The sequence below is a fragment of the Polyodon spathula genome, chromosome 28 (assembly GCF_017654505.1).
Source record: "Polyodon spathula isolate WHYD16114869_AA chromosome 28, ASM1765450v1, whole genome shotgun sequence".
NCBI classification, from domain to species: Eukaryota; Metazoa; Chordata; class Actinopteri; order Acipenseriformes; family Polyodontidae; genus Polyodon; species Polyodon spathula.
In genome coordinates, this window is record NC_054561.1 from 318,771 (window position 1) to 333,808 (window position 15,038).

Below are 15,038 nucleotides of genomic sequence, written 5' to 3' on the forward strand. Positions count from 1 at the left end.
TGTCTCAGCCTGGGATAAAAGGCTTTTCTTTTTTTTTTTTTTAAATAAAGCGGTCATTCGAATCTTAAACAAAATTGTCATGTTCTAGGCTAGCTGTAATACTAGGCTGTTATCATTTCTCTTGAACCTGTTAAAGTACCAAAAACTGCAATCCTTCGTTTCTACAAACTCTGGCGTCCTATTCTGAGGGCAGTGAAGTCAGACGCGCCCCTAATCAGACCAGTTAAATTTCACGCTGGCTGTGAAGCTCAACACATAGAAAACGGAGCTTCAACCTGGCTCAGCCACTGAATCTGAGCAAGACACTTAACCTTCTGGTGCTCCATCTTTTGGGCAAGACGTTGTTATAAGTGACTGCCTCTGATGCATAGTTCACACACCCTATTCTCTGTAAGTCGCTTTGAATAAAAGTGTCTAAAAGGAGTCAGCTAAACAAACAAACAACAACCAGAGTACAGCGTAACAATGAGGCTGTGCAGCGAAAGTATGCAGAAGGATGATATTGCATGCAGGGACCCTCCCAGACCTGCTCAATGGAACGTGACTCCGCTCTCTCCAGAGCGCTGCCGCCAATATCAAAGTTGATGATCGTGTTCAGGAGTTTGATTTCTCTGCAAATTCATGGTCAACAGCCAATGTTGTATGCACTAGCCCGGTCAGAATCTGGCTGGATGGGTTTTGTGGTCTTGGCTTTGCATCACAAAATGACCACCACAAAACTAAACACCAATATTCCAAAAAACTAAAACTGTTACCATGATGTTGACTTGCTGTTAAAGTTCACCAGGGCAAAGAAATCTTATAAAAGGAAAGGAAGTCTCATGATCAACCGTACCGGCACATTCAAGCAGGCCAAGAAAACAAAAACGTACAGCACAAACCAAGCCTTATTTTACTGAATCAGGAAAAAACTAAATAAATAAATAATGCACCATCAACAACTGCAAAATAGCAGAAACGGTTTTTTGAGAAGGACCTTGCAGGGCCATGCTGAAAACATCAGCTAACACATACTCCTAATTTTATTTTGCTGTGGGTAGTGCAAAGGTATTTACAGCAGTGTTCAGATGTCTGACTAGGGGTGAGATTGGATTACCCATTTGCCCACTGAACTTGTGAGATGTCTTGCTCGTTAAAATATTGAGCGTAAGGCTTGCATGCTATTAAAATACACGCCCTTTGGCTGATGATTTGCATACAAGAGTTCAAAAGTCCAAAGCTCGGGGCTGGCTCCTCAAACCCATCGTGAATCCACGAATGGATCAAAATGCTGCTGCAATGGAAGTCTTGTATTTCCATCCCCACATTAAAAATGTTATCAGTAACAAAAATGTTGCATGCAAAAAGCAACGCCTGGTTTTTTTTGGTTCTGTTTTACTTAGCCTGAGCTTCGAGAACAGCTTGCAGCTGACATGCATAATCTCGTTCTGTTGCAGTAGGGCTGGGACTGTTGATGTTTGTTGAAGTGTAGCATTACAGCGACTAGCAGGTGCAAAGCGGAGAGGCTGAAGCTTGCTGCTCTAACTCCAGTACCTTGTGAGAGTGTAGATTTAGCACGAAAGGACAAGGAGGAGAGAATGGAATACTCACTATGGAAAAGCAACTGGGTGTTTTCCATGTGCAGGGATGGCAATAAGACTCCCATTGCATAGCAGTCCGATCCAGTTCTGGTTTTGTAAGACACAGCTTGTTACCCATATGCTGTGGCTACTCAAGCTTGCAGTAAAACCTAGAATGGCTGAAACTGCTATGCAGCTGGAGTCTTATTACAATCCCTGCGTTTCTATGTATGTACACCAGGCATTCAATCGGCAAAGCTTTGCAAATTCTGACGGGTGTGCACCCGTTTGCCTGCGCCTCGTTCAATAGGCAGTCTTTACGATTTTTAAACTCTCCCCACAAAAAGTGAATTGAAATTCACTATCCCTGCAGTGCATTCAACTTCAAGACAGGTCCGCTTACAACACTGAGAAGCAGCAACTTCACCAAGTCACAGGGAGAAGCAGCGAACACGCTTCACGCTGCACAGAGAATTATACTGTTTTATTAGATTTCGTTTCGGACTGTTTTTCTTTTTTTAATGTACCGGCTGAATTGTTTTGTTTGTGGATGAAGCGCTTTGGGATCCATGCTGCAGAAATGTGAATTGTGTCATACTGTATTATACTGTATTGAGACAGTGCCGTTCATATTGATCATGTTCGATAAGCACGTCCTGAAACGATGAACGTCTCCCATTAACAATACCAACCATTATACAAATTAAAAATAAAACACACTCAAAGGGACACGTTGCTATGGATAACTGATGTATCTGTCACTGAAAAGAGAAGAGGTGAAACTATCGCCAACACGTAGTTGTTATAACTTGTAGGCTATATTATTTACACCAAGAAATATCCAGTTAAAGCCACTTATCAAATAAATAAATAATTCAGCTCGCCCTTTGGCAGGTAGCGAGCAAGCGCACTACAAAACTAGCTATGTATGAGCGCTAGTACTAGTGGTATATTCTGAATAGAAATGAACAAACCGGTACCTCAAAACCACTCAGCAAACCTTTAAGAAGAAAATGCAAGCTACAAACGCACCAAAAAACAAAACCACCCGATGCATATGTTCGGTGATAACAGCAGTCCGTTTTGAAATATTATATTTAATCCCTTACCTGAACTGGACACCCGACCTTTGCGATTGCAGTTTCCTGGATAATGGATACAGCTGGCAGTGGTGATGACGTCACTCTAACCCCCCCCCCCCCCCCCCCCCGGTCCCAAAAAAAAATCCATCCCATAGAGATTCTAATGCAGACACCTCTGGCCCCAAAGATGAGTAATTGACGCTGTAAACTACTGACACCTAGAGCTTGGAGGAGCTACAGCGTCCAAACGCAGTCGTGTCTGTTAGCTTGTGACGAAATGTTACTTACTGAGCAAATTATAATCCTCCACAACTGTGCACTGACCACGGGGTACGTTTATCTACTACACCCCCTGTCGTTGTGAGATTACAGCACTGCTGTTTATTTCAGAGACCAGTAATCTGAACTGTACAGGCATTTTCAATCAATTCAATCCCATTTTAGCGAGTAATATTTAATAATTTACACTTTAAAACATTTTGTTCACTAAGCATGTCTCCCTGTATGTTGTGGAATTTGAATACCAATAGATATATATATATATATATATTTGTGAATACAAGCCATGTTTATATTGGTACATGCTGTTATAAATCACCTTGAGATGAAAGAAGCGCTGGACTCGTGTGAGTTATTGCTAATGTTTTGTTTTAATTCAGATTTCACAACATCGCGTGCAGCTAGGACTTCGGTCATTTTGCTTGTGCACAAAATGAGTATCTGAAACAAGATCCCACAGCAGTTTGATTCATCCCTCGTTTTGCTATGTGCTTGATCAGCCTCAGCATATAGGCAACAAGCTCAGATGTCTTATTAAACTTATATAACAACCATGCATGGATCAAACTGTTACACAATGGGAGTCTTACTGCTACCCCTGTAGGGAAGGGTATGGGTTTGAGATGTATTTCGAAATGCGTTGCAGGAGTTATTTCTTGACACACCTGAGCGTGTTGCCTATACACGCTGGGGTTAATTAAACTGGTAGTAGAATGGGAAATGGGTGAAACTGCTATGCAACAGAAGCCTTATTGCCAGCCCTGAATTGCCAGAGGGCAGGTCACTCAAGCGCAATAAACAGTGGATTTGACGAGTAGGCTGGTGGTCAATCAGTTGCATCCCTGTCTCTATCGTGCATCTGCTCCCTCTGTCTCCCCAGCTTCCCCCTCGCTCTGCTGCTTCATGTACTGCTGCAGCAGACTGGAGAGCTGCAGGGGGTGGCGCTGCAGGAGGGAGGCGGTCTGCGACGTCATTAGCGAGAGCCCGCCCACCACTTCCCCCTGGATGACGGCCAGCGATGGCAGCTTGGAGTAGTTCACGACCCCCTGTCTGCTCAGCAGAGTGTCTTCAACGCAGGCCCCTGGAGAGGGAGAGGCAAGGGCAGGCAAGCAGTAAACCACACGCTTATGTAGACTATAGCGCAGGGCGCCGTACGATAAGGGAAATACTCAGCATGTGAAGATGCTTGTGATCCCACTCACCTAGCAGGATGATATGGGGCATGGTCCTCAGCGTTTGCAACATCTCCTTCACTTTGGGCTCCCTGCTCACCAGCAACACGTTCTGTCCGATGAAGAGGGGCAGCAGATTCGAGTACTTGGAGTCTGAGAGATAGGACCTGGCCACCTGCAGCAAAACCACAGCTCGAGTTCAGCTTCAAGAAGACAGCAGAGATTCAGTGCAGGCATGACATCCACCGTGATGGGAAGACGACTCCTGTTGCATAGAAGTTTCACCCACTCCAGGTTTTACTCTGCATTTGATTCTCCTGTGTGTAGATAACAAGATCAGATGTGTGTGTCTTATTAAATTAAAACCAGGAATGGATCAAACTGCTATGCACTGGGACTCTTATTTCCATCTCTGCAGAAGAGGATACACAGAGGACCTGTAACAGGAAATAACAGGATGCAAAACATGAATCTATTCTTCCGAAGGGCAAAGCGGCAAAGCCCAGTGGGACAGAGAGAGAGAAGATGCCACTTTGATCGTTTCAGTCTGTTCATCACAAAATAATTGCACTCGACTGACAGACTGACATTTCTTTGTAAACAACCAATCACAATGCTGCGTTTGCAAGATCAGGCACCGGTAGGCAAAATACCGTGACTGTGTGAATGCGTGCGGAGAGTCCCACAGGCTGCTGTTTAAACCACGGCAGTGCTGGGCACGCAGTGGCGGTACCTGGTTTGGGTAGAACTTCACTGCGATGCCGTGTTTCACCAGCCGGTGTTTGAGTTGCAGCATGTCCTCGGCCGTGACAGCGTTATTTTGGAACACCGCGACCATTTTATTATCACGGAACAACGCCTCCACTTCTCTCTTCAGCAGCCTCATTAGACCGCTTTCCTGGAGACAGAAACAAAACAAGGAATGTCCAATTACCTTTTATTTTTTTTCCCCCTCACCGCAGCAATTCCCCCACACAGCTCAGGAGAGCTGAAGGTTCAGCGGGAGTCCTCCTATCCCACAACCGAGCTACCTCTTTTACACCCAGGAACTCGAGAGCGGATGTCAGCAAGTTACCTGCCTCTGGAGGACAAAGGACAGCCCTGCAGGTGTCCGCTTTGAGCTCACTGGGAGCCTGGCCAGCAGGGTTCACTGTAGTAGGAAGAGGAGAAACAGTCCCTGCTGGTTTTGCCTCCCTAACCCATGGCAGTGTCTTCTGAGTCCCCAGCAAAGACCACTTTGCCCATCCATTTTCAACATACAGATCTGAGGCTGAGGTCCCTCTGTGTGTGTGTGCATGTTTTAGTTTTGCTTTTGTTACCTCCTGGACTTGTTTGCTGGGGGCGGCGATGCACCTCTCACAAACAGCAGGCTGGGGTGGAACGTACTGCGTCAAAGCCATCAGTTTCTGCTTGAGGAAGTGCACAGGCTTGCGATGTCGAGTGACAGACTTGGAGCCATGGCGCACGCTCTGAGCGCAGGGCAGCCAGCCTGCAGTGGGGTAAGGAACAAAAAAAAAAAAAAAACTTTATTAGGAGGCTTGGCGGTCCAGTGGTTAAAGAAATGAGACCTAAAACAAACAGGGTCCTATTGGAAGTGACTCTGCAGCTGCAGTTGTGATGCAGAGTTCACCCCCCTAGTCTCTGTAAATCGCTTTTGATAAAAGTGTCTGCTAAATGACAAACTAATACTAATATTTAGGATCTAGTTCTTCAGTGTTAGAGATGCAAGCCCTTAATTGCAGGGCGAATGCTGACAACAACAAATAGCAATTATAACCAATGCATCAGATAATCAGGGTAAGGTGTGTCTTTAAACTCATCGGAAAACCAGCAAAGGGCCAAACTGCTATGCAACGGGGGAAACTCTGCACCACTGAATAGCATAACGTGTCTGTTAGGGCACAATCAGCGTTTTGTTGTATTAAAAATGAAAAAGGATAACACAGCGAACCATTATGGTTTAAACGTGGCACATAGCCACACAAAACATTAGTGTTACTGTTTTTTTTTTAAAACACCACTACACTACAGACAGCAATAACACCACATTCGTTTGAATAACTGTGAAGCTAACTGCCGTCGTCACAACGTGCACAGTAATGTATTTATCCAAACAAGTCATGTTTGAAAGAATGACTCTCTCTTCTAGATCCAGATTCAGAGATTACTCATTTTTGCAAACCGCTGGTAACTCCGACCTGTTAAAAACCCTAAATCTTGAATTCACACATACCCAATTTCTGCACAGCCCTGCTGCACAAGGTCGTAGCCATCTTGATCCGGAAACACTAGGCAGCGGTGTTCATTATAGCAACCCCTCCCAGTCGTCTCGACTGGCGCTTTGCACAGATTAGGGTCCGGTTTGTCATGAGAAGCGCTCCGGCGAGCATGTCAGTGATGGGAGGAGAATCGGGGTCAACTGTGATCAGAATAATAATAAAAAAGATTTCAATCAATGATCTGTTTTTTAAACCAAGTGATTTAAATCAGAATTTATAGTGGTTTAAAACTATAACTGTGCAAGGATGATGCAGGGGTGTCATGCATGCAGTACCAGTAACTTGCATATCCTTGCAGTCATCACGTGAACTCGAACATCCCTTGACTCACAGGGATGGGAATAAGCACCCCATTGCATAGCAGTTTGATCCATTCCTGGTTTTACTATGAGTCTAATAAGACACATCTGAGCCTGTTACCTGTACACTGTGGCTAATCAAGCTTGTAGTAAAACTTGGAATGGATCTCACTGCACTGCAGCAGGAGTCTTATTTCCATCTCTGCATCATCCAAGCATACCCCTTTATGTGTAAGGCATCCTTGTATCACCTTTGCATAGTTCTCCCCTTAAACTTTTGCATGATCCGAGCACGACCATAAGGTTTACAAACGAGAGGAGGCCACTCGGCCCATCTTTCTCGTTTGGTTGTTAGTAGCTTATTGATCCCAGAATCTCATCAAGCAGCTTCTTGAAGGATCCCAGGGTGTCAGCTTCAACAACATTACTGGGGAGTTGGTTCCAGACCCTCACAATTCTCTGTGTAATAAAGTGCCTCCTATTTACTGTTCTGATTGCCCCTTTATCTAATCTCCTTGATGCCCCCTGGTCCTTGTGTCATGCGATTACATGTTCACATGCTTTTGTAGTTTGTCCAGGTACCTAAGCAGAACACAAACCCAGAACACAAACTGGCTTGAAACCCAGTTACAAGAGACCTAGTTTGAGGCAACATTGCTGTATCAAACTCCAAGCCTCTCCTGGTGTGTCGTGCAGTGGCCAAGTTGCAAGCCACAAACATTGAACTGCATCACTGAGCTTCTGAATGGATTTCAAATTGTTCTAAATATACAGTAATCGTTTAATGACCAAAATCCTCGTTTGTGCCTCTTCTTGCTGATCATGCAAATGCATCCGGTTACGTTTAAGTGTTGTCTGCCTCCTCCCAAAAATAGAAAAACAAAAGAAAAACACAGGACACTTTTTTTTTGCATAGTCATTACATTACTTTATTCATGAACCTATTTACTGTTGGCCACATCAATAGAACAATAAATTAACAACACAACTACAGCTGGTTCGACAATAAATTACTTCACAAGCTACCGACTACACACCTTCAATTTAGTGCGCTTGATTCAAGTTCACATTTTTGTTTGTATTTGGTGCAACAGATGAATCTATACAGCAAAAAAATGCTGGGCTCCTCGCGATTCTCGTACCCCTCTCAAACGTAGTTTAACACAGTTTGAACCACCACTCCATTCTATGTGTACCCTAAGGGGTTAAGAGAAGCAGGACTACACTTACCAGAATGCATTGGGGTTTGAGTTAAAAAGCTAGAAATGCCCAAAAGAACATTTTAGTCATATGGTAACCCTACTATTAGCACTGGTGCTAATATATATATATATCCAATCCAATATTGGCACGCCTAGGGGCAAAGCCAAGTGCAGTTATCCACCCTGGAGTGCGTGATTAGTCTTATAAACTGGCACTACACCCCTCCCCTCCCAAAGGCAATGGGCTGTCCGGTCAATCAGGCAGAGTGCTTCTGAAAGTTCCGAGCTGTGCTGGTATGGGGACATATCTACACAGGTTGGAATGCTCATTAGCCAATGAGATTGCTCCCTCTTCTGTTCTTGCCATTTGATTGGCTTTGGCCTGAACAATAACTGATCAAAATTGGAGGTCTATATACAAGTCCTCTATGTACACTGGCATGCTGCTGCTTTACGAATACAGCCATCGAGGAAGGGGGGGGGGGCATTTTCAAAATCCTTTCCTCCAATTATTTTTCTAAACAAGATCCAAGATCTCTTAATAAACTCTCAAAGTTATCAAGCTGTTCGTTGCTCGTTTCGCTGATGTAATTTTCTCCTTTAAAATTTTTTTAAATAAATTAAATTAAACTAAAAACGCTTTGAAAATATTTGTAAGGCAGCAGCACAGCAGCAAACATGCCCAGGGCTAATGCTTTATGAATACGACCCCAAGTCAAGTACAGCAGGCTAACGTTCTGCCTAATGCCTTCAGCAGTGTTTGGCTGGGTTTCAAGAGTTCAACTGCTTTTGTTCATGCACCTGACTGACATTAGTAGAGTTGCAGCAGTAAGGAGAGGGAGACTGAGTGCACTGCAGTATGCTACACTATTGTCAATTAGCCAGGGGTTGGAAGGAGGAAGGCAGCTGAAATCCCTTTGCTTGAGCTGGATCTACAGTAAATATAAATCCTAAAAAAAGAAACATTATTATTATTATTGTTATTATTATTATTGCTAATTGTCCTAGCAGAACTGAATGGTTTGTAACACTGAAGTAAAACGGAAATTGTGAAAAAGATCTGCTGACAGATTTCCAGACACAAGGTGTGAGGTTCAGCTACTGGTTCTAGAGTGTCTGGTAAAACTTGATCTCTGTGTCCACGCAGTCGAAGAACAAATCCGCCACTTCCTCTGCATCCACGGACACACCCCCTTTCAGCATCTCTGCGATGTCATCAATGCCCTGCTGCTCCAGGTCCCGCATGGTCTGGTGGAGCTCCAAGCCCCGCCCCTGCACCAAGAGGTCAACGGCAGGTCAACAACAACAACCGGAACACATGCCTATGCTAGAGTCCAGGAGCAAAAAAATAACAGGCTACAAAACATTAACCAACTCAAGAACACTTACTAAGGGCAAAGTGATTCACAATGCTGTTCAGGCCTGTGGGTTTACGAAAGAAATACCCCCCCCCCTAATTTCCAATATGACTTTGCAACTCAGCTGCCGGGATGGGAATAAGATTCCTGTTGAGTAGCGGTTTCGCCCATTCCAGGTTTTACTACGAGCTTGATTAGCCACGGTGTGTCTGGGTAACAAGCTCAGATGTGTCTGATCAAACTTGTAGCAACACCAGCAATGGATCCAAACGCTATGCAATGGGAGTCTTATTTCCATCCCTGCACGTAATTTGAATGGAACAAGGAAGGCTGCTGATTCCATTTGGGTAAAGGCAGATTTAGAGAGAAACGGCCCTCGTCCTTCCCTAGATTGAAAACGCCCGCCCCTATCCCGATTCACGGTCCAACTCTGGCTCTACTTGCCGGCTCGCTCTCCGCCGTTTCTAGAGCTTTCTGGTGGGCGCGGTACAGCTCGTGGCGGCGGTCCACAGTGCTCTGGAACCGCGGCAGCTTCTTCACAGGATCATCGGCTCCGAACCTCGGGGAGACCACCTGGGGCGCGGAGGTCATCTGATCCACGAAAAGAAAGGGCTTAAACACGGACCTGCGAGAGGAGACAAGAGAACAGCACCTCAATTCTAACTCTAATTCTAATGCAGTTAGTATGACCTGGGGGGGGGGGGGGGGGGGGGGGCTCACCGGGAGGGGTCGGGGGTCGCTGTGAAGAAGTGCACACAGGGCAGGGTGGGGTCCCGGGGCAGGATGGAGGCCATGCTGCCCGTGGTACGAAATCCACCAGAATCCATGCAGATCCCACTGGCTTTATCCCGCAGGATCTCCAGCATGGTCCCCAGACTCACAGAACCTGCAGGGAGGAGGAGGAGGAGAGAGAGAGAGAGAGAGAATCAGGCACTGCGCAACTTCTTATCGGCAACTGGTTCTGTGCATTTGTGCAGCAGAAATGGAAATTTCTGCACCACAAATTCAGAGGGAAGGTTGGTTAGACTAAACCAGTAAGGCAGTGAAACTGATTTAAAAGCTCTTGTGACCAGCCGGACCCTTGCTTTCCTCACCATCATGTTTGCTGAGTAGTTCCTTTCCCCCACAGTAGCGTTGTTTGGCTGCCTCCATCCTGGCGGGGGGGTTCACAGGGGCGTACACCTCGGAGAAGCAGAACCCTCCCTCCCCGCTCCACCAGCCCTCGGCCTGTGCCAGGCTCCGCAGCTCGGGGTGCTCCGCGGAGATCTCCGACCCGATCGTCAGCTGGTTCGAGATGTTCTTCACTCCGGCTGCAGGGGGCGCCAGAGAGAGGAAACACTGAGCACCCACCATCAAGTCTGCCCACCTGCTACCCAGTCTGTCTGTCAATCTATTTTATTAGCAATCTGACGTTGCTTGCTCACCGGCCACTCTCTGCGCTGCCCACACTCTCCCGGCTGTCTCCAGCACCCAGGCCTCTGACCGGTCTGCCAGCAGGAAGGTGTTGTGGTAGCTGAAGGGCGTGGCTTCCTCCCGGCAGTTCCCCCCCTGTCCGTAGCGCTCCACGAGGCCCGTGATCACGTCCAGCGCCTCCTTCGCAGTGCAGCCGCGCTCCAGACCCAGCCTGCAAAACCACCAGAGCACTGTTACAGATTATGAAACGCCCAACACCGTGCGCTAAGGAATGTCCATATCAAGTTTCGACACATTTGATCCCCTAATTCAAGAATAACCAAAACGCTTAATCCTCAAGTCCAGGAGCAATTCCATACCTGACCAGGTCCATGCCCAGCAGGGCTTCCCCCTCCTCCACGGGGACCTTGGTCCACACAGCCTCGTTTCCGATGCAGACTCCGTGCTCGTTTGCCCCCATCTCGGCTCCCCACAGCCAGGCAGGCCTGCTCAGGATCACTGCAAGGGTGCTCTCCACTTGATCGATAGCAATGTAGGTGCACTGGCAAGAGATAAGAGACACCCGACCAATGCAGCTCCCATTGCGCAGCAGTGTGATCCACTCCTGGTTTTACTAGGATTTTCGTAAGACATGTCTGAGCTTGTTACCTGTACACACTGGGGTTGACCAAGCTCCTAGTAAACCCTGGAATGGGTGAAAATGCTATGCAGTAGGAGTCGTATTGCCATCCCTGCAATTATGAGGGGAGCAGTGATAAAACACTCAGATGGATTTTAAACCTTGAGGCTGTGCCTTTAAGTTGCACGTATACAGGGTTGCTACCTCTGGAATAGAAAGAACAATAGGAAACACTGATAATATGATTACTGTGGCATTGACAACCAATTAATATTGGCAATCTACTGCAGTAATATTCTCATTTCTAACGTGTGCTCAATAGGGTCCTGGCATTTCGCATACTGAATTCCCGGGAAAACCTTCCTCAAAACCGGGACGATCCAGGGAAAGCAGGGCCAGGTAACCCCAGTGCAGAAGTCTGACTGTTCGACTCACCTCCACCTTTGCCCCAGGCTCGTGGGCGGCTGCGGGGTAATAGACCACCTCCTGCACTTCGTCCCGCGGCCGGTCTGAGTTCTTCCCAAAAATGACGCGCTGCCCATCGGATCCGGGCGGGAGAGCCACGAAACAGTCGCACGACCGGGGCGGGACTCCGCTGGACATCCTGAGACACCCAGAACAAGAGGTAAAAAACACAAATATATTCTATACTAGCGGGGAAGACACAGTTAACCTTTGTCATTTATATTCGTTGTTTAAGGGAATACAATAATAATAATAATAATAATAATAATAATAAAATAATGCATTGTTTTATAAAAACAACAAAAATGTTTCCCAAATAAATGCAAACTCTAAAAATGACTGGCTTTATAATATCTGGAGCAGTATGCATACCGTTGCAACTCTATAGACCACTATGCAACGTTTCTTATTTATGATAATATGTCTTTGTTATATTTTTTATATAAATCGCTTATCCCAGCCCTCGCTCTTCGTGGCCTGTCGAAACTGTGCCCTTATGCAATGCGTGCAGTGCACGGTATGGAGCCGTTTCTTCTATCAGCTGTGCACAGTGCAACGAATGCACACGACAGTGAAAGCAGACCGCGTTTGACAGTGCATGTAAAATAAGGGTCGTATTAGTTTACTTGTCTGTTTGTATTTGCATTAAAACAGCATCTTACCTTTTACGTTGACTCGCGTTGCACACTGCGTCGAGAGACCAGGAGATACAGGGCGCGTTCACAGAGATTATGCTTAGCACACCATTGGCTAAATTTCTCAGTTTATGCACAGAATCCCACAAACTACTCCCAGCAGCCAGTGTGTGAATGATCGGATGAGGTGACGTGAAAACAAACAGCGCCTCGCCGTGGTCACCATGTGGCTTGTCATTTACCAGAGGCTGCGATTCACCGTGCTGTTATTCACTGTGCTGTAAATATAGGACAGCATGGGATGATGCTGGAGGGGGCTGTTTATCAAAACATCCACTAGAGGGCATTGGTGTTTTAGTACCGTGCTATTGTTTATTTGACTGAGGTGTGTAAACAGTATTGTGTGGTAGATCTAAAAATAATGCTATAAATATGTATATAATTTTCAGTAACGTAATTCCTCGTTTATAATGGTTTGGCACAGTGAAATTCATGTAGAAAAGCAAAATGTATTTTAACGCCCTCATTGGTGATTGGAAAACATATAGTAAAAAAAAACATATATGTGCCTTTAAATAATTAAAAAAAAACATAAATCAATCATCGCTTGTTGATGTGACTCATTTCTAAAAGCCACAAAGTTCCACTAATCTCCCAGATCTGACATCCAGACAGTGTGGGCTGGGCAGGCTGAGCGCTGTGAGCCTGTGTCTACAGACAACAATACCAGCAACAGTGGCACCGTCACGTGTCAGCCAAACCAGAATGAACTCAGCTGGCATTTGACACCCACACACGGCAGCCTGTATTTTTCTTGGCGTCAGATTGACAATGCAATTCACAATACCTTATATCAATAAACTCTTGCGTCCCAACTCTCAAGTTATTGGTTAGTATATTGGCATCTGCTGCTAAATAATGTTGCTTGTAGTTTTTATATATAAGTAGTATATGGGAGTATACTATACAGTATAGCCCTTATACAAGTTTCCTATACGGTATAATAGTGTATAGTGAAGCACAGGGGAATGCATTGTAAACGCACTGAACAGAAAGGAGAAAGGAAGGGTGTGTGTGAGGTGGGCCAGGCACTGATGTGACTGCGTGTAATGACACGCGTCAGACTAAAACATTGCAGAAAAGCACCTCTCATTGAAACTGCAGATCAAAGGGTTTCCCCTTTTAAACAACCTTTAAAAAGAACAGAGCCGGAAGTCTGCCGCCAAGCACAACAAAGGTAAACAATAACACCGTCAAGTGCAGTGACTTTCAGAAGAAGAGTTCTGATCGAAACGTTTGGCACTGAATTAAGTTTCTTTTGCGTGTAACACGACCTTATAAACGTGTCCCTTTGTAAAAGCAGAGCAAATTGTAATAAAGCACAGAGAAGGAAGCATGGCAAAGCATAGGCAAGCATTGTAAAGAATAATGATGGTAAAGCATGTTAATAAACATGGCAAACAGGGTAAGCAATAGTAAATGCGAATTATAAATCATGACAAAACTGTACAAATACAGTGCACACAATACTGTGGTAAGCTTTTATAGGGACAAACGTGGAGCAGAAAAATAATCACACAATACATCAAAACTGTGACTAGAAAACATCTTTATTTCACAGTCCAAACTTTTTTTTTTTTTTTTTTTTTTTTTTTGCGTTTCACAATGTTATAACAAAAACCCTACTTGGTTTTCTACAGGTTTTTTTTCTACATTAAAAAACAGTCAATAATTAAAAAATGTATAATAATGACCCACACACACAACAATAACTAACACATTTTTCTTTTTTTTTTATCGCGATTATGTGGGCCTAATATTAGTCTCACACTTACAGAGGTCTTAACATTGTGATTAGAGTAATTGTTGGCATGCCAGGTGCTGTTTTAGTTGCACACGCAGCCCGAAGACCAACCCCTATACAAATCAGTCTGAAAGCTTATACTACTAAAAGAAACGAATAGTACCATTCTGTGACCGACGTTTCCACTAGAAGTCTTTCTCAATGTCTTCAGTGGTGATTTTTAAAGACAGCAGCCTATATCACCTTCAGACACTGCCACGGGAACTCTACAGAGTTCTCTCAAACTGATTTAACATTTCAAAAAAATGCAATGTGTTTTTTTTTTTTTTTCTTCCAAAATGTGTAGGATAAAGTCTGAGTAAACATCATTGAGAATCTGACCGATTGAGAAAGCATTGCGGTCGAAACGTTTGTCACAGAATTGTAAACGTTTCTTTTAGAACTAGTGAGTGTAGTATAGCAATGGGAGAGCATGGAAACACAATGAATGTGCACATTCCCCTCTTCAGTTGTACTATGGAAAACTGTTATCCATCTTCTGGAAGGAAATTATGGTACATAGTCATCCCGTTCAAACTCACACTAAAAACAAAATCACAGACAAAAACGGACAACCCCAAGCACAGCAGCTATTTACAGTAATATCGAAATATTCTGCATCACCATCATCATTTTAACCCACAGCATTTTCCAAATGTCATGCTTAAAAGAACAGATTTTTTCATTCCATCAAAACAATACCACGTTTTAAAATATGACATACAGTACTAAACACATTGTAGATTCAGATTCATTTAATAGCGATTTATTATGTTATATTTTTTTATGTTAATTAGGTGTCACAGTGCTTTAACTGTCTCGATTCTTTGAAA

The 15,038-nt window shown here is 44.6% G+C and overlaps 2 protein-coding genes across 2 annotated transcripts; both read right to left on the reverse strand.

Annotated features, from left to right (window-relative positions):
* Positions 1-3,272: 3,272 nt before the first annotated feature.
* mrpl10 (mitochondrial ribosomal protein L10) lies at positions 3,273-6,420 on the reverse strand. Its single transcript, XM_041231285.1, has 5 exons — positions 6,326-6,420; positions 5,412-5,581; positions 4,826-4,990; positions 4,123-4,267; positions 3,273-4,001 (listed from the first exon to the last, which is right to left on the reverse strand). Exons 1-5 carry the CDS (start codon positions 6,363-6,365, stop codon positions 3,769-3,771), a joined length of 753 nt encoding a protein of 250 aa, XP_041087219.1. The 5' UTR covers positions 6,366-6,420; the 3' UTR covers positions 3,273-3,768.
* A 1,151-nt stretch (positions 6,421-7,571) lies between these two features.
* scrn2 (secernin 2) lies at positions 7,572-12,523 on the reverse strand. Its single transcript, XM_041231726.1, has 8 exons — positions 12,390-12,523; positions 11,698-11,866; positions 11,003-11,184; positions 10,655-10,854; positions 10,325-10,540; positions 9,951-10,116; positions 9,675-9,855; positions 7,572-9,144 (listed from the first exon to the last, which is right to left on the reverse strand). The coding sequence occupies exons 2-8, from the start codon at positions 11,863-11,865 to the stop codon at positions 8,980-8,982; spliced, it is 1,278 nt and encodes a 425-aa protein (XP_041087660.1). The 5' UTR covers position 11,866; positions 12,390-12,523; the 3' UTR covers positions 7,572-8,979.
* Positions 12,524-15,038: the final 2,515 nt, after the last annotated feature.

Coding starts and splice junctions, on each gene's coding strand:
- scrn2 (XM_041231726.1), bottom strand. CDS start 11,865: ATGTCCAGCGGAGTCCCGCCCCGGTCGTGCGACTGTTTCGTGGCTCTC. Junction 10,117..10,324: donor ACTACTCAGCAAACATGATG/GTGAGGAAAGCA, acceptor TCCTCCCTGCAG/GTTCTGTGAGTCTGGGGACC. Junction 9,856..9,950: donor GCGACCCCCGACCCCTCCCG/GTGAGCCCCCCC, acceptor CTCCTCTCGCAG/GTCCGTGTTTAAGCCCTTTC.
- mrpl10 (XM_041231285.1), bottom strand. CDS start 6,365: ATGGCTACGACCTTGTGCAGCAGGGCTGTGCAGAAATTGG. Junction 4,991..5,411: donor CCAGCAAACAAGTCCAGGAG/GTAACAAAAGCA, acceptor TTCTGTCTCCAG/GAAAGCGGTCTAATGAGGCT. Junction 4,268..4,825: donor TGAAGTTCTACCCAAACCAG/GTACCGCCACTG, acceptor GTTTTGCTGCAG/GTGGCCAGGTCCTATCTCTC.